Here is a 20,583-nt window from a genome sequence, read left to right on the forward strand (position 1 = left end):
TCCATGTGCAGTGATATTTGTAGCTAAACCGAAGTTAACTCTAGTGAAATTTGATGTAGACCAGTAGAAGGTTTCCAAATGATGCACATTGTATCTGGGGAAAACTTCTATGAATTGAAGAACATTTTTTTGTCAATCATTCATTCAGAAACTATGGTGTATCACTACATAACAAAAATTTCTAAGCTAAAGCTGTCCATTTATACATGACATGGAGAATCCATCTGAAAAGGTCCCAGGTCAGACTGTACGTGATGTTTTGGAAAGAGTTCCTTGCCAGGGGCAGCTCATCTTCAGTGTCACCTCCCTCTCCACAGAGCTTCAGGAACCTAACTATATGTGCTGTTCAGAGTTCATTGCCAAGGCCCAGTTCGTCTTCAATGTCGTCTCCCTCTTCGAAGAGTTTGAGGAATCGTAACTGATCCCGCTCCCTCTTCTTCTTCAGCCAGTACTTGTAGCCCCCAAATAATGCAATGATAACAAGGACAGAAGAAAGAACACTGACTATTATGATTACAGTAACGGATGACTTTTTAGTTTCCACTTCTGAGCTAGAATCATGGTTTGCAGAATCACCTGGTAGGGAAAAAGGTATCTTAAGCAATGTTTATGATGAACTCAAACCACCAAGATCATTACTAGTATTTTATGATTAATCAATTCTATAGAGGAAATTAAAATCAAAAGGGCATATGACAGAAAAGCAACTGTGGATCTAGCCAGCTCAATGAGTTTATGAATGAAAAATATCTTAGCAAACTAAAACATAGGCATTGGATATGAGCCGTACCCGCAGAGGCAGTGCAATTTGGGCATAGGAAAGTAGCATTGAACTGGCCCTCCTTGAAATGGGTGTATTTTCCTTTTTTGAAATCACTAGAACACAGCTCCCATTCATCATACAAATCATGTTTAAATGTATCCTCTTCGTACAAACCACACCTCTTGCATTTCTTTTCTGGAAGTTCTGTTAAGGGCTGCCAAAAGGAAACTAAGAAATGAAAACAGAAAAGTATAGTTGTGATGCGCATGAGACATGAGAGGAAGCAGCCCTTTTGGTTGACTAACCTGCCATGATTCTTCGCCCTTAAAGGTGTATATATTGTTTGCATCCTTCACGTCAGGCAAATACACCTTGTCCTCACCATTGCAAAGGAAATACACAGTTGGCTTACTCGGGAACCACTCATGAGTAGTAAATATATCAATGCTGTCAAGTGTGACGAGCCTCTGAGAAAAAATCCCTACAAAATTAAGCATCATCAGTGATGAACAAAGAGCTAGTGAGTGTAATAGAAGGCATCTATGGAGTTCAGCTACCCTCTCCAAGTATCAGAAAAGACAACGCAAAAAATAGCAGTTAAAAATGATACTACTATAAATATCCATGACTTTCAGTTTTACCCATCTCCATCTCGTCAGAGATAAGAGACATTAAGGATTATTAAGCCTTTACGGCTTTGAAATGGGCACTTTACCAGTTTACCTTCCATATAGTCCCCAACCCCACAAAAAGAATAACGTATTTCAAACTCGTGTCACACTGGGATCTATTTTAACAAAGGAGAAGTATCGGTTGGCTTTTCTTTCTTTGAGGCTATCCGTCAATGACATAAAACATGGGCATGCAATATATAATTTACTAACTGGAATTGATAAAATCATCAATGACTTGAGGTGCGGAGCATTCAATCTATTGCTCTAATAACCAAACCAGACAATGTTTTACAGAGGGAGAGCACGGTTCTGTTTTGGAACATAGGCAGTAGCCAGCCTTATTTTAAGAAAACAACAAAGCAGGATAAACACAGTACCGATCATTATCTAGGTTCTAGAGAAATAGGCCATATCGTTACATTTTAACTAAACATTTACCTAGCATCGCTGGTTGAGTCCCCTGGACTCATCACAGCAAGTCTGTTTGAATATAACTTGTGAAATGCAGCATATTATATATGCAGAAATCAATTTATAGTGTTATGCCCTACTCCTCAAATCGGGAATCGGGTTCCTCTCACGTGACCCTAGAAATTAGTACACAAATCATTTTCCGTGTAATAATATTAGGTGAGGGATCCAAAATTTGCCCATCCTTTATTAGGACAATATGGCAGGAACAAGAGTAGGAAAGACAATCTGTCCTCCGCTATTATTTGTCAAAGAACATCCCAACACTTAAACTACCTTATGAAGTCTGAGAAAAAAAATTCCTTCAGCTGAACCAATAAATACGCCATAAAACAGACTGTCCAGAGTTCGGCATTGCTTGATTCAACTCGGACCAGGAGAGAGATGTCTGCATCACAGGCATATAACTAAAGACCTTCCCTCTTGTCCATATCTCCTTTTTTTTTGGAAATATTTAATCAGGAATGTGTACTACTCTGGCTAAGTTTTCCTTTCCAAACATACCTTATATGCTATTCAAATTGCTGATCCTATTTGCTATTAAAATCAATGCGGTGCTATGACCAATCTGATTAAATTCAATTGCTTTGCACACAGGGCTCCATAAATCATCATTTCTACTTTCCCTTCCGGCAACGCCGATTGAACTTGAGAGGCCAATCACATCCAATACCTTACCTTGCAGCCAATTTTCTGGCCATCTACAAATCCATTGCAATTACACAAACTTAAAAAAATTGCTAGCACTTCCCATCGAAGCAATAGAAAAAACACATGCGATTAATACGGTCAAGTTGTCCGCGCGATCAAATTAGCAACATAAAAAAATGGTAAACAGACCCGCCTTAGGTGAGGCGAGAGCTCAGATCTCACCAGGGATCGAGCAGAGGGCGACGAACAGCACGACGACCGGGAGGAGCCGGCGGCCAGGCGAGATGGGCCGCGGCCACCTCATGCTCCAGCCGCGGCGACCGCTGCAGGCTCTCGGCCCCCTAGCGTCGCGTGGCCGCGCAGACGGGTTTCCTCGCTCTTCTCCTCCTCCTCCTCCTCCTTCGCCGCCGTCGTCGTCTCGTCGTCCACCCGATGGAGAGAGAGAAAGAGAAAGGACTGGTTCCTTCTTGCGCGAACCCGATGCTTGACAAACCAGAGCCACGTGCGAAAGGCGTAACCTAATATTTCCCGTGTTCTCTTCTACGAAAACGTATTTCTTATATCGATTAAACGCAAATACTACTACATGGGCTGATGGGCCGTGTCTCAAGGATAGTATAGCCCAATAACTCTAGACAGCCCAAGAAGGCCCATGTACATAATGGGCCTAGCCCATTTAGGCCCATTTATAATTTGCTAGTTCGCTGCCAGCCACCGATCAGAAGCCCATCAGGGGTCCATTCGCGTCGTGTTGCTCCGTCGGTCGTGTGTCCCCCAAAGGCTCCAAGCTCCGTCGTTCCTCTCCTCCTCCGCCGCCGCCGCCGCCGAAGCCGACGAGCAGTAGCCGGTAGGCATGACGAGGCTCGCGGCAGCCGCGCTCCGGAGGGCCACCGCCGCATCTGGGATCCCCTCGTCCTCCTCGCGCTCGTCCGTGCTTGCTCCGTTCGCGCCTCGCCTCTTCTCCACCGAGGCGTCCGGAGAAACCCCCGCGGCGGGCGCCGCCGCCCAGGGGTCGCAGGACGAGCCTTTCTTCAAGCCTTCTGACGAAGGTAGGTCTCCCATCCTTGCGGAGCCGATTGCTTTTTTTTTCCCTGTGGTGATCTGTAATTAGGGGTTTGAGGTTTAAATGTTTATAATGTCTTTAGCCGCTTAGGATTTGGGGTCAGGAATGTAGATTGATGGATTAGATACAGTAAAATACCTCACTCTGATGTTGCACTAATGAGAAATTACATTCTTTTTATTCCATATTGGTGCGAATATCTCACATGACGAGTGTCAAACGTTTGGAAATGCGAACCACAGCTTCTAAAAGTTGTACTTTTGCACTATCATATTGCAATACGGTTTTTTTTCCCATTATATTAACAAGTGCATATAACCGCAACTTACATTGTCTTGTAACTCTGGAAACTTCATTTTTTACATTTGGCTTTACAGTATCACATCGTATATATCAGAAATAATGTTCTGTGGAAACAGGTGTGGCATATGGAAGGTTCTACAGTGTTATTCCTGGAGGCAGCCGTCTCCCTAAGAGCATGCTCAAAACTGATATTATCCACCACCTTGATAAATCTGAACTGTCACTGGACGATGTGAAGATTGATTATAACAGGGGATATTATCCAGTGGGCGCGTACGGTTCCTTTCCTATTTCCCATCTTTCCTTGTTTTTGTGTCAAATACTACATATATCCATTTATTTATGTACCTTTTTCACTTGATTTTGGACTGAATATGCATAAGCAGTTTATATTGCTGAGTAATATCATAATATTCCTATTATATTCTGTGATGCTAGGAGGTTCCAATCAACTAGAGCAGCTATGTTTTTAGCCTGTTAGAAATTAGGATTGTAATTGAAGTGTCAACATATTTTTTTCGATAATGATAAACATAGGTGCAGTGCACAACGTGGGTAACCAACAGCCACTTTTATTTCAACCAAATGAACTAAATACACAAAACAATAAAAAGTGCATTTTAGTTGATTTGTTGAATTAGAGTGGGTCAACGGGTACCCACAGAGGCACAGAGTAACCCGTGCCCATCCCTACTTTTGAAGTCTTTCTTGAGGCCTTATTTGTATTTGGTAAGCTTCAGTCCAGATTACCCTTTGTCATTGTCTATTCATAAAGTACTAAAGTCTAAAGTGAATGCTCATGTTTTGTTGGCCAGTACACTATGTATCAGGCTGCCAACACATTTCACTTTTTCTTGGGTGCTTGATACGCAGGAAATATAGTTACTTCTTGACTTTTTCGTCATTAGTTCATATTCTCCATTTTGCTAGGCAGGCTTTTTAAAAATGAATAGCTGATCTCTTCCCATAAAAATCTTTCCCTTAATGCTGTTGAAAAATAAATGTATGGAATGCACTCTCATTAACTGCACTGTGATTGTTACAGTGACAAGAGCATAGATTTACCGTTGAACATATGAGTAAGTGATTTTCTTCTGCCCACTTTGCGATGTGACTATTGACCTGAAACTTTTTTTCACTTGATCAGGTTGTTGAGGTTTTCTTCAGTGCCATTATTTAACACAGCAGTCAGGCAAACACGAGAAGGTCGTCAGTACAGGCTTGAGATGGTTAGGCTAAGCTTGTTTTTGTCACTTCTATCATTTGGTTATGGGCTTATGGCAAAACACCAATATATTTTTATACTATGATGTTACAGATCAGTCGTGAGGAGTTTGATCTGAAGCAGTCTTATGATGGAAAAGCTGTAAGTTGTTGTTTTGCCTTGTCCTCTGGGCAGGCCAGTAAAACTTGAATATATTGTGTTTTGGCAAGCAAGTGTAGTTTTATCTCTGTTCTTCCTAACTACTCCCTCCATCAAAAAATGTAAGACATAGGAGTATTTCTTTTGTCACCAAGACAAAGGAGGAATTAACTCCCCCCCCCTTTTCCCCTCATATAACAAAACCATGGAACTATATGCATGCATGCAACCAATAAGTATTTAAGATGGCTGCTTGGGTTCTTATCAACAATTAATTTAGCACAAGGCGACTACAAATATGACCATCTCTTTTGAATAAAGCAAAAACTGATACTATCTCCGTTTTTTAATAGATGACGCCGTTGACTTTTTCTCACATGTTTGACCATTCGTCTTATTCAAAAAATTTACGTAATTATAATTTATTTTGTTATGAGTTGTTTTATTACTCATAGTATTTTAAGTGTGATTTATATCTTATACATTTGCATAAAATTTTTGAATAAGGCGAATGGTCAAACATGTGAGAAAAAGTCAACGGCATCATCTATTAAAAAACGGAGGGAGTATATGCCTAACACTTTTGGATAGAGGGACTGAGGGAATACTATTGAGTGGGTGTCAAAAATCGGGAGGACATATCTTTATCTTATTTCCCCCCATTTACCAGCTATTCATTATCTTATAGTTACAATTCATATGCAATTATGGATATAATAATTTATCTGGAAATAATTGTAATCTGTGTCTGCGCCCATGCAGATACTATTGCAAGGAGTCCCTCGAAATGCTGTACCAGAGGACATAGAACGATTCCTGTGTGGCACCAATGTTGAACCTCCGCCATTTGAAAGCTTTCTCAGGTAAGCATTTGGACAGACATCCTTGTTTGCTACTCCCTCCGTTTCATATTATAAGACTTTTTAGCATTGTCCACATTCATAAATTCATTAACATCTATATGAATGTGGGCAATGTTAGAAAGTATTATAATATGAAACGGAGGAAGTAGCATTTAAATTTGTTCCATTCATCCTTGTTTGATTCCACCCATGTCTACTGCACAGACCTGGTGTCCCAGATCCTATCAGAGTGGTGCTGGTTAAATTCCGCTCAAGGACTGATGCCGCCAATGCTTTCATTACTAAGAACCGGGGTTTCTGCCTGAACAACCCTGTGAGCATGCGTGTTCTTCAATAGCCCGTCCATTTTTATCGTGCTTATGGCAATCAGCTCCAAAATGAACCCTCTCAGCCTTTGGATCTGAACTCCTATCTGCAAATGTGGTAGAAAGTTTGACTTTGTACGTTTGCACTCTACTGTCAGTCGCTTTTATGTTATTTTGTTTGTGCTTTTAGTTGTGCTACTTCATTTCTCTAATTTCATGTGTAAACTGGAAGTTGCTGTTGCCCCCAGTTTACAACAGAAACATCAGAAGGAATTATCCGTAATAAATGTTCAAAATTGCACATTTCTTTTCCATTGTTGGGATGCTTATGGTGGCGCATATCATGCATTCAAAATGCCTGCCTGAAACGCCTGGCTTGTTGCTGGGATGAAATATGTTGTAAAATTTTCCATTAACCACAAATAGTCTCCTTTTAGTTCCATTAAGTGTTAGCTGATATTTATCAGGCACTTTAATCCATAGTATGATGCAATATAGAAGTACTCTCTCCGTCCAAAATATAGCTACTTCTTATAGAGATTAAGGAAGACTGGGTTACCTTCGTTAATTATCCTGGTTGGTGGGAGGTTGGGGTTGTGAACATAGGGGTATTTTAGACATTTTATCACTAATTCACTATAAACATCTCTTGGTGCTCTAAGTAGCTATATTTTGGGACAAAATTTGAACGCTAGAAATATCTACTCCCTTCATCCCAGAATAAGTTAATCTAGTACAACATATGACATATTTTAGTAGTATGAATATGAACATTCATATACTAGGATATATCATATCTCATACTAGATTAACTTATTATGGGACGGAGGTAGTATATTTTAGGACTGATGGAGTAGTCCTATATGGTTGAGCGATATGATGGAATTGTTTGTTATGAACTTATACATCATTACACCATCAAAATCAGTGGCGAATCTAGAACAAAAATATAGGGGGTGCTCCTTTCTAATGAGTTTTAGGAAGTATGATGGAAGCTTGCATGTCATCTAAATAGTTCTAATTAATTTGAAAAAAATGACAACATGGATTGATATGAGATATATTACTCCGTAAATATATAACTTCTACAAGTTACAACAAAAATAACAAATTAAATTGAAAATAGTTATCGTATATTCACAATTATATATTTTTTTCGCAACTTGTAGAAGTTGAAATTTAACTTGCATGTTTGTGGAGTGATATATTTCATATTAATCATTTTTTTCAATTTTTTGATGATTATTTAGATGACATGCATAAAATGATGGGATATCCCCTCGAGGAATGAAAACGCTTTCCCATTATGAAAGACAATACGACAAAGGCACAACCACAAATTCAATAACACAATTGTTGATAATTGTTGGATTACTTTGTGAGTAAAAACCACTCACTTCACTAATCCCCTGATCGTTCCATCCATTGAAGTAGGCAGAAAAGAAAGCAAAAACTAATACAGTAGCTTAATAAGGAAGGTCCAGCAGCCAATTAGTCCACTTAATCACCCATGGATCGCGAAATGTTGTCTTCGTTTGCTCCTTCCTTGCGACCTGGTTGATCTGCACTTATGCAATACGCTGCTTCTCTCCCGAAGCCATGCGGCTGCTGCTCTGCATGCAGGGCAGGGGGTTCTGCCGAGATGGAGCTGAGGCTCAAGCCCCAACGGTGAATCCGCCCCTGATCAAAATGCCATTTTGTCTTAAATCACAAATGTGCACATCTGCCTGACGAGATAGTCCTACACGTCCTTGCTAACTGCACTACGTAGTGACATTTTATTGTGCTCATAGCAGGTTGGTCCTATCCTATGCGTGCATCCTTCACCAGTTGATCGATGTGAATATCGTCATATCTGCAGGGAAAATAACGTCAAGTTTGAGTAATTTGCAGATATTGTAATAAGCATTTCTTGGTTGCTGGTCAACCTTACGTCCTTACCCCGAGCTTCTTCTTTGTGAGAGCAATCACTTCGCTAGGATCCTGCTTGGTGTGCATATACGCATCGATCTTGTTCAATTCCTGTTAAGCATTATTTTCCGTGTCACAAGTAAATCATCAAAATCATCATTCATATGCTCTATCTTTGGTCTTCTTTTTTGTTCTCTTGCTGTCTGTTACCTTAATGAAAATCTGTATGTTAGCCCTTCCTTCAGTAATATCATAGTTCTTTATGCCAGCAAACAGTGTCTGAAATCCATCAATAAAAGGTGCATACGCAATGTCAACCTGTCCAAAAGATAAAGAAAAACATCAATACCATGTTTAACCAGCAATAACCAGTGGGTGAGGTTTTCAAATCATTTATGCAAATTACCAGACTAAATTGGCCAAGGAAGAATGGGCCATCATCAAATTTTGATAGGGAGAATTCTATGTTGTCTAGGGCAGCAGCTGATGATCAGGGATGCTTCGTAAGTCAGTCTCATATTTGAAAGAGAAAAAAATGTCAAAATTACAAGTGAATTATGGTTAGTGTTTTCAGTTCTTGCCAGCTTCTGCTGTCATAGCATCCTTGGAGATCAGAGCGGAACGCACAGCCTGATTGAAGATATCTGAATAAGCCAGGAGTTCTTCTGCAAGCCTTTGCTTTTCAGAATCCTAATGTCACCAGTAGAGGTATCAATCCTGTCAGGGCTTGTTATTACAGATTTGGAGTTAAGCAGTTTGATAGGCTTACATCAGGAGTCAATCTGGGGCCTGCAAAGTTGATGTCTATGTACTTGATCAAATCCAAACTCTCTCCAATGATTTTGTTGTTGTGCTCCAGGGATGGCAGCTGTCATGACAAGTATCAAGCATTAAGAAAACAAGTATTATCTACATTTTCATATAATATTTAAGACTAGCCACACCGTATTCTTGGGGTACACCTCCTTGTACCATGCTGGCCTATCATTCGTGTCCATGGGGACTAATTTGATCTTCTCCTGCAAACCCTGATGCCCAAAACAATCAAAATTCAAAACCACCGACGTACAATTTGCTAAAGAAGACAAGTGAATCAAGCTTGTTCAGAAGACCAGCTTGGTTTTGTAGTACCTTGTAGTTCCTTGCGATCCATGCCCGTTGCGCATATGGGCAAATGTTGACATGTACAATCTGCCATTGCAACTTTTTATACATTAGCAAGGTCGAGATGATTTGACAAATGCAGATCAAGGTGATTGTGGACGTTACAGATAGCATATTTTCTGAAAGATTTGAAAGGGAGAAGGTAATTTCAGATAAACAGTAATGATTGATCAACCTGGTTTCGCCATCGTAGAGAGGTGGCTGCTTAGAAGCAGATGGCATAGTAGGCGGGAGAACTTCCATTGCAAGCCTAAATCCAACAGAGACGATAAATCATACCGTGCAATTATGTGATTCAGATATAGTACGTATTATTCGTTGCAATAGAGTAAGGGTGTGTTTGAGAAGAAGGGGATTGAGGAGATTGGGAAGATACGCAAAACGAGGTGAGCTATTAGCTCATGATTAATTGAGTATTAACTATTTTAAATTTCAAAAATGGATTAATATGATTTTTTTAAAGCAACCCTATAGAAATTTTTTGCAAAAAACGCACCGTTTAGTAGTTTGGGAAACGTGCGTGCGGAAAACGAAACAAACAAACTCACTCTCTCACCCTCTCGAACGCTGCCTTAGGGCAAGTACTATGGCATCCAAGCATAATCTCCTAGATGCCACATAAGCTAAAATAGTGAGGTGGAGGAGAGAAGAGATGAGAGAGATAAAGCAGCCACCTCTCATGCAAGAGGCAACCACTACACAAAATTCAAGACAAAAGGAGAGAGGTGAAGAGTAGATTGGGCAAACAAACATTGGGGCTAGTGTATTAGAATTAGTATATATGTGATATATTGTACATGTTACCTCTACATTTATTAGCTGATGATGTGGTCAACATTAGATGCAACATCCACCTCTTTTATAAAACTTGTCCTAAGAAACTTTTCTTTGAAAAAAAAAGAGAGTAGAAACTGCATCGCACCTACTTGCTGCTACTGCTGCTGCCATTGCCATTGCGATTGCCGTACACAACTTGCAAAAATGAGCACTTTTTGTAGGTGAAACCGCTGCATCTGTCACACCGTGCTCTGGTAAACGAGAGTACAGGAGTAAGACGGGCGTTGAAAGGTAAAACGAGAAGAAAACTTGAGGCGTCAGCGGTGACGGCCGAAGCAAAAGAGGAGCGAGTGGTGATGGCTGGTGCCATGTCGCTCCTGGAACGTGTCACGTTACAAAGCGGTGATTAGTCGGCATCTTGCACACGGTTCTTCACGAGCTGGAGAAGAATACACAGGATGTGCCAGAGCGGTCAATTTTTTTTAGGAACGGGCAGGAGCTCTGCCATTTCGTTTATAGAAGAAGAGAGATACAAAGTTTCAACATACAAAGTTTCAGCATTTAAAGGGTGTCACAGAGAGGTGCCAAAAAAGAGAGAGCAGGGAGATACAAGTATTTTAAGAGAATACAAGGCAACTAAAATCATCATGCGTGGTATAGACATCTAACCAATTTTTGCTACTCCCTCCGTCCCATAATATAATAATTTAGAATCAGATGGGACACTTCATGGTACAAGGAATCTGAATAGTAAACATGTCCGGATTCGTTGTATTATGAAGTGTCTCGTCTGAAACTAGGTTGCTATATTATGGGATGGAGGGAGTACATCGTAGACTTCTTGTATGGTGATGACTGTCAAAAGAGTGATTAGTTTTTCAAGGCCACATGAAATGGACACTGGCATTTGTGTTCATTTCTCGAGTTTGGTTGACTACTCGTGCTCAGCCAACTCAGTGATCTTAACATGTATACAAAGGTATTCATGTAGTAGTGGAGTATTAAGCAAAGGATTACAAGGTAGTACTAACAAGAGCATGAGTAATATTTGCAGTTGCCGCTGTAAACTGAACACAAATAAATTACTCCGCCGGTTTTATACTACTTGAATGCTTTTGAATCGCCTAATACTGGTAAGTTAGTAACACCTGCAGCTCTGAACCAATAGGCCATGGTTGAACCACTAACTGTAACTGATCAACCATGGCATGTCCTCACACTTACGCCAATGCAATAATCTGCATAATCATGCTTCTACGAGGAAGATTAGCAAAGTGGAAAAGGACAGAGGGAGAGGGCTTCAGGATCGGCCTTCATTTCGTTGGCAAAAGCAGTAACGATTCAATCCATTCGGGGCTTCGGAGAAACAAAAAACGAACTCTGTTTTACTCTTTTTCATACGCAGTTCACTGCGCTTTCTCGCAGGAGACGTTTCTCAACGATCCATTCTGGAGGATTGTGAATTTATGATACGTGCTTATCACCAAGTTTCCTCACCCATCATTAGAACGTCCGGTTGACTTCTGCTTAGCATATTTGCAGAAGTACTTCACTATGAAAATCATCCTGACAACTAGTAATAATGATACAAGAAGCATTGATTTATTAGACAACGCCCCGCGAAGCTTGTAATTAATTATATGACGGGAAATTCACATTAACAGCTGTACACAGCCAAACCAAAAATACATAATAGTTTGTTCCATAAGCATGGTCTGCATGACATGCATTATCTTATTCAAGATAAACCATATGCTAAAATGAAGCACACTAGTCTTTATCTACTATATACTGCACCAGCTCCCTGTCTCCATCGCAGGTTGTTGTGGGTTCATCCTTGGTCACATCTTCAGGCAATCTGGAAGTTAAAATGTGCAAAAAATGTATAAATGTAGTATGTCGGCAGATGAAATGGATCATAAGAACAATTTTGCCGGGTCGGCGGAAGGAGATCATAAGAACAATTGTAAATATATCTTACCCCAAGACGCTTCTTTGTGTGTTCAAGCAAAAACTGTGGGTCCTGTTTGGTTTCTGTATAGGCATGAATCTTGTTCACTTCCTGTAACATATCAATTTGAGTTAGTTTCTCCTCAGCGAAGTTTTTTCTAACAAGAACATTGATTTGAACTACACCATGTGATCTTTGGCCACAGGAACTAGTATTCGAAACAACGTCAATAAAAATAGGGTAAACATAATCCCAACCAACTAACATATGGCGCAATCTCACATTCTCATGTACCATCATTCTGAATTACCTCGATGAATTTCTGAAGGTTGGGTCGGCCCTTGGTGATATCGTAGTTCTTTATACCAGAAAAGAATATCTGAAACCTTTCAATAAATGGAACATACGCAATGTCCACCTGGAAAGAAATAAGGAGTATCAAGCACATTTTTTTCAGCAAAAACAAAAAGCTTTCAAAAATAATTTTAAATGATAATCCAGGGAAAAACATTCCCAGACTATAGTGGCGTACCAAGCTGAACTGGCCAAGGAAGAATGGGCCATCGTTGAACTTTGACAGAGCAGCTTCTATTTTGTCAAGAGCAGCAACTGACGAAGAGTATTATATTAGCAGATTAGCACGTGGATACAAACTGCAGAATTTATGCATAAAAAATCGTTCAAATGAGTAATCAAGTAGTAGTACACGAGTGCTCTCACCAGCCTCATCGCACACATCTCCCTTGGCGACTATGGATGAGTACGATGCTTTGTTGAACGCATCAGTGTACGCAAGAAGCTCCTCAGCGAACTGCTGCTTCTCAGAATCCTGTCAAATTACACATTCAAAGGCTAACACATTATAAATTACTTCTCTTTTTGCAAGCATTACACCAGTGAAAGTTGAACATATCGTCTTACATCAGGGAGTAATGCTGGCCCTTCGAAATTGGTGTCAATGTACTTGACCAAATCCAAGCTTTCTCCTTTCACCTGATTGTTGTGCTCAAGTGAAGGTACCTATCAAAAAGTAAAAGTGCATACACAGACCCGGCAAAAAAAAGTAAGTGCACACCTATAGCAAATTAAGCTGTAAAGGATTTTTCTTTTTTATTGGAGCAGAGTTGAGACTTGACAGTAACAAGGTGTTAGGAAACGATAGGCGAACAAACGATAAATAATAATAGATCAATCATATAAGACACGAGATTTAACGTGGAAAACCCTTCCAAAACCGGACAGAAAAAACCACGGGCGCTAGCCAGCAAAATATCTTCATTATATCTGGGGTGAGATTACATCGCCGCACGGCGGCTTACAAGAGGTATATATATGGTGGAACCCTAAAAAGATGACGATCCGTCGGCTGAAGCTCGCTTTTATTAAGTGCAAATAAATTTGGATCACAACTCAACACCAGGGATACTCTATACCTTGTTCTCTGGGTAAACCTTCTCCTTGTACCAAGCAGGCCTGTCTGCAAGATCAATCGCGACAATCTTGATCTTATCCTGCAAACCCTGGAAACGAAAAGACAAACAAAAAAGATCCAATTTTATCGGAGAAACACCACCACAAAACTAGAGAAGTCTTCAATTCCCGATCTAAATGGAGGGTATGTGATCCAATCTCCCAAAACTACGAACCGAGTCCGCAAATCAAAGAACAGCATGTAATACCTTGTAGTTCCTGGCAATCCACGCGCGCTGCGCGTAAGGGCAGTGGTACGCAACGTACAACCTGCGCAAGGCAAACAAATCAAATTACCCCTAATCTATGCAGATTGCAGAAACCAGAAAAGTTCAGATAACTGCAATTCCTTTCGTTTTTTTTCTTTTTTAAACTTTTTTTTTTGTCTGCATAAACCCTACCTGGTGGTTCCATCGAAGAGGGGAGGGGGCTCCGATGAGGAGGTCAGGGAAGGGGGGAGCACTTCCTTCTCAGAGCTGCACATGAGTAAGAGAAGCAAAGAAATTCAGATTTTAATCAAGAACCGCAACAAGCGGTTTATTCTTCTCCTCAGCCTCGCCGCAGCCGGCACGCGTGCTCACCTTGCCGGTGCGGCGGCCGCGGCAGCCATGGCGACGGTGCGGGACGGGGAGAGATTCTTGGCGTCGCGGAGGTTGCACCGGGCGACGCTTCGCGAGCTCGGGCGAATCTTTATTGTGCGCGACGATGGGACGGAAGAACTACGGGAGGTGGAGGGGCGCGTCAGTGGTGACGGGGAGCATCGGCCGCGAGGGAAAGCGAGCGAATTCATGGGGAGAGAGAGTGTGAGGTGGTAATGGCGGAGGCGATACGTCAGCAGCTGATTCGGGCGCGGAAGGTCAGGTTCGTCAAGCCGCTCAGCACCTGGACGAGAACGTGGTGTGGGTGCACGCACATCCTCCCGTGTTCCTGTGCTTTCTTCCGGGATTTCTCCAGAAGGAAACCGGTGGTTTGTTGGGGTGGGACCGAGGGAGATGTTTTCGGGTTTTCCTCGGCCCAAATTATACAAAACCACAATATGTTCGTTTTGAAGTGGGTTAAGGAGACGGACATCCTCGATCCATTACGGAGGGAACTATCCTACCTCCTTGGCTCACTACATAGGGAATTGTTCTAGATAGGCCTGTTGAGACCCACCTAACTATTAATACCTCCATTTCAAAATATAAGAAATTTTCGATGAAGGTGACGCATCCTATTACAATGAATTTAGACATAAGCCTTCCAGATTTATTGTGATAGGATGTTTCATAGCCACCTAAAATTCCTTATATTTTAGGACGGACGAAGTAGTATGTTTTATTTCGATCCTAGTTTGAGTTCGTGTGCGCATCATACATGCATATAGGGGTGAAAATGGTTACGGAAATTCCAAACGCCGTTTTTGTATAAAGGGTACCATTTTCGACCATACCGTTTATTGCTATTTTAAAATTTTGTTTTTTCTAATATCTTTCTGCATCGTATTAATATCGACACTGAGTAGTTTAAATGATAAATATGATCAATTACCGGCTGATCGACCGTTGTTCCTGAAGAGATGCTACCGATTTCGACCGTTTTTACCCCTACGTACACACACACGAAAAGCTGCTCCCTTTGACACACTTAAAAGACGTACCATAACATCAAGCGTTCTGCATGGATTGATGGGTGCAAACCAAAAGTCCTCATGCCTCTTGTCTATGCGATCTCCAAGAACAAAGGAAAGTCCCTACGCCAAGTAAAAGAAGACGACACCTGGGTGCATGACCTGACCCTCGATGCAGACTCATATTTCACAATCAACCTTGTTGACCAGTTAGTCCGCTAGTGGGAAGCGGTTCGGAATGTGAACTTAAACAACGAAGAACCGGACCAGATTGTTTGGAAATTCATAAGTAATAGGCACTACACATCCTCCTCGGCCTACCATGCACAGTGCTTGCGGGCGCCAAACACAAGTCTCAACTCCTTGTTCTAGAAAATCTGGGCGCCGGGGAAATGCAAATTCCATGCATAGCTCATCATCCAGAATAGAGTTTGGACGTCTGACCGGCTTGCGAAAGGAGTTGACAAAACAACAGCCATTGCCCTCTCTGTCGTTGTAAAGCCGAGACGGCCTTGCATCTCGTCACCATGTGAGGATATACAAAGATAATCTGACACCTCGTTGCTAGATGGGTGGGATATCAACAATTGGTGCCGGCTCAGTGGGAGGAAGCTCGGTCAGTCCATCAATGGTGGGAGAGCCTAGCAAATACGCTCAACGTCCTAAAAAAGGGTCTTCGATCCCTCATCTTGTTAGTCGTCTGGGAAATCTGGAAGGTGAGAAATCGACGGATTTTCGACCACAAAGAGGTGGCAACAAGCTTTCTCCTAACAAAAATCAAAGAAGAGGCTAGCCTTTGGGCTTTAGCAGGGGCTAAAAGATTGCACGAGTTCGTCCCGCAACTTGTATAGTGTATAGCTTACGGTGACCTCTCTCTTTTTCGCTTTACCCTAGAGGTTGTATTTTCTTCTACTCTATTAAATGAAAAGGCACTTTTGTGCTATTTTCCGTTAAAAGGAAAGATAACGTCACGAAACATTCTATTAATAGCACAAACTCCTAACTTGTTGCTAAACGTTCTAGTGAAGGGTGTTATGTTTTCATATCATTCAAGTGTGCCAAATGGCTTCATAAAAAAATAAGACCAAGTCTATGTAATATTATAGGCACCAGAATCATCGTATGTATGGTCATATATACCAATGATTTCACCGAAACACTCACACTAATGGTGCTTTGAAAGGACTTATGATGTGACTCAACAATTCAAAAACCTTATTTCCCTTTTAAAAAACATATTTCTCTGTTTATATTATAATATGTTTTAACTTTTTAATCAGACAAACTTTCTTAGGTTTGACTATATTTATAGGAAAAAAAACATAACACTATCTACAACATTAAATTAGTTTCGTTAAATCTAACATTTACATAGTATTATATTTGTTTTGTGTTAAAAATATTACTACCCTATTCTACAAACTTTGTTAAGTTAGAGGTCTGCTTATAATAAGTCAAAACGTCTTATTAATATGAAACTGTAGGGATAATAAATACTAGTAAATAAGTTTGACAACAAAAGATTATTTTCAATGACATGAAAGTATATTTAAGACCAACGACATTGAGTAACATAGAATTACACCAGTATTTTATTACTCAAACATGACTTTTACACCACATGTCAACTTCGGTTTATTGGAAGCAAAAGCTGCAAAACATGTACTATCAACTGGAGTAGCAAGAAAAGAGTATTGATTTTTTGTGTGTGTGTGTGGGGGGGGGGGGGGGGGGGCGGGGCATGGATCATCATCATTCTGTCATTCAGTACATCGCTGGCTCAACATCTTCAGGCAACCTGGAAATTAAAGAAGTGCAATTGTCAAGTGACTATAAAACTGGCAGATCAAAGTTGCGGAGGCTGAGCATTTGTTTCAGGAAGTGGTCTTGCCTTAAGATGCGTCTTCGCAAGATCGAGCAAGTAAAGCGGGTCATTTTTTGTTTGTGTATATGCTTCGATTCTGTTGATTTCCTCGATGAATTTCTCGAGGTTGGGCCGGCCATTGGTGATCTCGTATTTCCTTATATGAGAGTAGTATATCTGAATCCTTTCAATAATTGTCACATACGCAATGTCCACCTGGAAATCGAAGAATGGCCACAAGTTTTTTAGGAGAAATTAAGGGTGTGCTCCGTAGGAGTTTCAACTTCTACTCTCTGTTTTTTTTTCCGCACACCTTCCGAGCCACTAAAGGATGCATTGTTTTTTCTTAAAAAAAATATGTCGAAAGTTACTTAAAAAATCAAAAATCATATTGATTCATTTTTCAAGTATTTTTAGCTAATACTCTCTCCGATTTTATTACTCTTGACATTTTGAACAATGTTTTATATACCTTTGACTATCAATAACTTTAAAGATATTTAGTTAAAGTCACTAGAGCAATAGATTTACCTACAAAGTACTATAATAAAAGTAAAATTTTATTTATTTAATTTACATATTATAATAAAAAACATAGTGAAAGATATATTTGGAGACCGTATAGTTGTCTAAAACATGAAGAATTATAGAACCGGAGGGAGTACTTAATTACTTATGCGCTAATGAATTACTCCGTTTTATGTACGCGGGAAAGAAGTTCCCAACCCTTACCTTCGACACATCCTAAACATTGGAAAGGAAAATGAACCACATTGTAACAAACCGAATCGACATACCAAGCTAAATTGTCCAAGGAAGAATGGACCATCACCGAACTTCGACAGGGCAGCTTCTATCTTGTCCAGAGCAGCAACTGATGATGATACATAATTTCAGTAAATCAGCATGTATGCAAATGAATTTTCTCGAACAGCATGCAAATGAATTAAAACTGCAAATCTCCTTATCTACAAACATGGCATAGATGCTGCAATGCTAGATTGACACAACTACTTCCTCCGTTCCACAGTATAAGTCATTCTAGTATTTTCCATATTCATATTGATGCTAATGAATTTAGATAGATATATATGTTTAGATTCATTAGCATCAATATGAATATGAGAAATGTTAGAATGACTTATATTGTGGAACGGAGGGAGTAGCTCTTACCCGTCTCAGCTGACAAATCTGCTTTGGAGATTAAGGGTGAGTAGAGTGCTTTGGTAAACGCATTGGCATACGCAATAAGCTCATCAGCAAACTGTCTCTTCTCAGGATCCTGTCATTTTCCAGATCCAAACATTATTATAAGCTGTAAACCACGTCTCAGAGAAAAAAAAACTGCATCATTGTCACTCCCAAAAAAAGAAAACTGCATCATTGTCACTCCCTAAAAAAACTGCATCACTGTCACGTGTTACACTGAATTTCTCTGCCTTACTTCAGGGAGCAGTGCAGGGCCTTCGAAATGGCTGTCGATGTACTTGATCAAATCTAAACTCTCCCCCATGATCTTGCCGTTGTGCTCTAGAGAAGGCACCTATCGAGAAAGACAACAACATCCATACTACTCAATTGTTCATCGACAAAAATTATACATGAAGAGATTCAGATGACATGCAGGAAGGAAGAACAGGTGTACTGTACCGTGCCCTGTTCGTAAACCTTCTCTTTGTACCAAGCTGGTTTGTCCTGCAGATCAATGCCGACTAGCTCGATCTTGTCCTGCAAGCCCTGGCCAAATTGACAGCCAAAAAAAAGTACAAAAAAAATTCAGGTTTTTAGCAGGAGGAGTAAAAGGAGTATGAAACTCTGCAGCCAAAGGTCAGAGAAGTTCAGAAACAAACACCTTGAAGTTCCTGATAATCCAAGCGCGCTGAGCAAACGGGCAGAAGTAGCAAATGTAAAGCCTTCACAAGAGTCACAAAAGAAGATTTACTTCGACGCAGAAGTTAAAAGAAAAAAAAAGGGATTTAGAGGCATGGTAATTAATTATCTGTCACGTAAGTTAACCTCACCTGGTGGTGCCGTCGAAGAGGCGAGGGGGCTCAGAGGCGGAGCCGAGCGCAGCGGGAAGCGCTTCTTTCCCGGAGCTGCATCACACGCGAAGCCGTAATTAATCACAGAGATCGTCATTAGGGTAAAAACTTTGCCATTTTCCGTAGCTAATCAGTAGTTGGTTCACAGCACTACTACTAATCAAATGATGGCTTACCTACGCGGTGCTGCAGCTGCGGCCATGGCGATGAGCTGGGAGAGGGAGGAGTGATCCAATTATGTGGCCTGTGAATGTGATATGCTGAGTGATTCGTGGTTGATCTGGGTGAGTATTTTTATACTTGCAGGAGATGGGAGACGAGTTGATTAGTTAACACATTGTGTTATTGGGTCGCAGTTGTTTGGACAAATGGTTTGGAAACGTCTGTGTCCGTGGCGGCGAGGGCACTTGGCAAACCAAGTTCATTAGCTCCAATCATTGACTGGACTAATGGTGTGTTGAGATGCGTAATGGCAGGGTGACACAACTGATTGGGTCATCTTTATGTTTTAAGTGGTAGGTTTTGTGGCTGAAGAATGTAACCTGCCTTTTGGCCCTTTTCTAATTTCTATAGCTTTTGTTTGGTGGTCTCCTGTGACATAACTGATTATGTCATCTTGAGTAGCTTAGTCACTGATAGCGTTATACTCCGTCCGTCCAAAATTATAGGACGCTCTTTTTTTTTAAGAGAATCAAATTCGGAATATTTTGACTAATAATCATACTAACTATATCTATACTAAGTATTATATATATTATATCACTAGATTTAAGTATTATGTACGTTATATTACTAGATTTATTGTGAAGTACTTTCATGTGATGCTAATTTTATATTTGTTGGGATCATATAATAGAATAAAATATTGGTTAAAATATGTTATTAAAGACCATGTAAAAAATATAGGCTTTATAATTTGGGACATAGTGAGTAGTGTTTTATGCGATCTAATTATAAACGAAAATTTCGCCAGGCAATTATATAAAAAAATGAGTAAGGATAGAATTCCTCCAGTAAAAAAATTATACAAATACATAAGAGATAAATCATCATTGTTAATATTTTTAGTAATAAAACAACTCACAACAGAATAAATAATAATTACATATTTTTAAGAAATAAGATAAACAGTTAAACATGCGTTAAAAATTAACGATGCCATCTTATTAAAAACTAGGTAGCATATCCGGGAAAATATGTGGTGGAAACCACATATGTAGTGGAAATTTGGAAACAACCATTGGATGGAAAAATTGACTTGTGAGATTCGTCCACATCATTACGAGTAAAAATCTCGCAATATATCCGTGAGCAACATTTTTACTCGTGATGACATGGA

At 40.3% G+C, this 20,583-nt stretch overlaps 4 protein-coding genes and 1 pseudogene across 4 annotated transcripts; 1 reads left to right on the forward strand and 4 right to left on the reverse strand.

Annotated features, from left to right (window-relative positions):
• Positions 1–95: 95 nt before the first annotated feature.
• LOC4332452 (uncharacterized) lies at positions 96–3,053 on the reverse strand. The gene is made up of 4 exons (XM_015772850.2): positions 2,782–3,053; positions 1,069–1,244; positions 791–977; positions 96–576 (listed from the first exon to the last, which is right to left on the reverse strand). Exons 1-4 carry the CDS (start codon positions 2,861–2,863, stop codon positions 347–349), a joined length of 675 nt encoding a protein of 224 aa, XP_015628336.1. The 5' UTR covers positions 2,864–3,053; the 3' UTR covers positions 96–346.
• A 234-nt stretch (positions 3,054–3,287) lies between these two features.
• Positions 3,288–6,759, forward strand: LOC4332453 (uncharacterized). The gene is made up of 6 exons (XM_015772914.3): positions 3,288–3,608; positions 4,042–4,198; positions 5,073–5,154; positions 5,244–5,291; positions 6,051–6,151; positions 6,356–6,759. Exons 1-6 carry the CDS (start codon positions 3,413–3,415, stop codon positions 6,486–6,488), a joined length of 717 nt encoding a protein of 238 aa, XP_015628400.1. The 5' UTR covers positions 3,288–3,412; the 3' UTR covers positions 6,489–6,759.
• A 1,007-nt stretch (positions 6,760–7,766) lies between these two features.
• Positions 7,767–10,557, reverse strand: LOC4332454 (protein IN2-1 homolog B-like; annotated as a pseudogene).
• Positions 10,558–11,814: 1,257 nt separating this feature from the next.
• On the reverse strand, positions 11,815–14,640 carry LOC4332455 (protein IN2-1 homolog B-like). The gene is made up of 10 exons (NM_001417548.1): positions 14,311–14,640; positions 14,131–14,205; positions 13,939–13,999; positions 13,693–13,779; positions 13,181–13,279; positions 12,980–13,088; positions 12,792–12,868; positions 12,570–12,677; positions 12,290–12,370; positions 11,815–12,166 (listed from the first exon to the last, which is right to left on the reverse strand). Exons 1-10 carry the CDS (start codon positions 14,517–14,519, stop codon positions 12,158–12,160), a joined length of 915 nt encoding a protein of 304 aa, NP_001404477.1. The 5' UTR covers positions 14,520–14,640; the 3' UTR covers positions 11,815–12,157.
• A 2,262-nt stretch (positions 14,641–16,902) lies between these two features.
• LOC4332456 (protein IN2-1 homolog A) lies at positions 16,903–19,649 on the reverse strand. The gene is made up of 9 exons (NM_001417503.1): positions 19,421–19,649; positions 19,224–19,298; positions 19,055–19,115; positions 18,853–18,939; positions 18,647–18,745; positions 18,376–18,484; positions 18,000–18,076; positions 17,230–17,418; positions 16,903–17,136 (listed from the first exon to the last, which is right to left on the reverse strand). The coding sequence occupies exons 1-9, from the start codon at positions 19,444–19,446 to the stop codon at positions 17,128–17,130; spliced, it is 732 nt and encodes a 243-aa protein (NP_001404432.1). The 5' UTR covers positions 19,447–19,649; the 3' UTR covers positions 16,903–17,127.
• Between the last annotated feature and the right edge of the window lie 934 nt (positions 19,650–20,583).

The sequence above is a fragment of the Oryza sativa genome, chromosome 3 (assembly GCF_034140825.1).
Source record: "Oryza sativa Japonica Group chromosome 3, ASM3414082v1".
NCBI lineage: Eukaryota > Viridiplantae > Streptophyta > Magnoliopsida > Poales > Poaceae > Oryza > Oryza sativa.

What these genes read in the sequence shown, in the direction of transcription:
- LOC4332452 (XM_015772850.2), bottom strand. Translation starts at nt 2,863, where the DNA reads ATGAGGTGGCCGCGGCCCATCTCGCCTGGCCGCCGGCTCCTCCCGGTC. An exon ending in CGCCCTCTGCTCGATCCCTG is followed by an intron (nt 1,245 to 2,781) that starts GTGAGATCTGAG and finishes TTAATTTTGTAG; the next exon opens with GGATTTTTTCTCAGAGGCTC. An exon ending in AGGGCGAAGAATCATGGCAG is followed by an intron (nt 978 to 1,068) that starts GTTAGTCAACCA and finishes TCCTTTTGGCAG; the next exon opens with CCCTTAACAGAACTTCCAGA.
- LOC4332453 (XM_015772914.3), top strand. Translation starts at nt 3,413, where the DNA reads ATGACGAGGCTCGCGGCAGCCGCGCTCCGGAGGGCCACCGCCGCATCT. An exon ending in CTTCAAGCCTTCTGACGAAG is followed by an intron (nt 3,609 to 4,041) that starts GTAGGTCTCCCA and finishes CTGTGGAAACAG; the next exon opens with GTGTGGCATATGGAAGGTTC. An exon ending in GTCAGTACAGGCTTGAGATG is followed by an intron (nt 5,155 to 5,243) that starts GTTAGGCTAAGC and finishes ATGATGTTACAG; the next exon opens with ATCAGTCGTGAGGAGTTTGA.
- LOC4332456 (NM_001417503.1), bottom strand. Translation starts at nt 19,446, where the DNA reads ATGGCCGCAGCTGCAGCACCGCGTAG. An exon ending in GCCCTGCACTGCTCCCTGAA is followed by an intron (nt 18,485 to 18,646) that starts GTAAGGCAGAGA and finishes GGAAAATGACAG; the next exon opens with GATCCTGAGAAGAGACAGTT. An exon ending in AGATTTGTCAGCTGAGACGG is followed by an intron (nt 18,077 to 18,375) that starts GTAAGAGCTACT and finishes TATCATCATCAG; the next exon opens with TTGCTGCTCTGGACAAGATA.
- LOC4332455 (NM_001417548.1), bottom strand. Translation starts at nt 14,519, where the DNA reads ATGAATTCGCTCGCTTTCCCTCGCGGCCGATGCTCCCCGTCACCACTG. An exon ending in AGGTTTACCCAGAGAACAAG is followed by an intron (nt 13,280 to 13,692) that starts GTATAGAGTATC and finishes ACTTTTTGATAG; the next exon opens with GTACCTTCACTTGAGCACAA. An exon ending in ACCTTCAGAAATTCATCGAG is followed by an intron (nt 12,371 to 12,569) that starts GTAATTCAGAAT and finishes GATATGTTACAG; the next exon opens with GAAGTGAACAAGATTCATGC.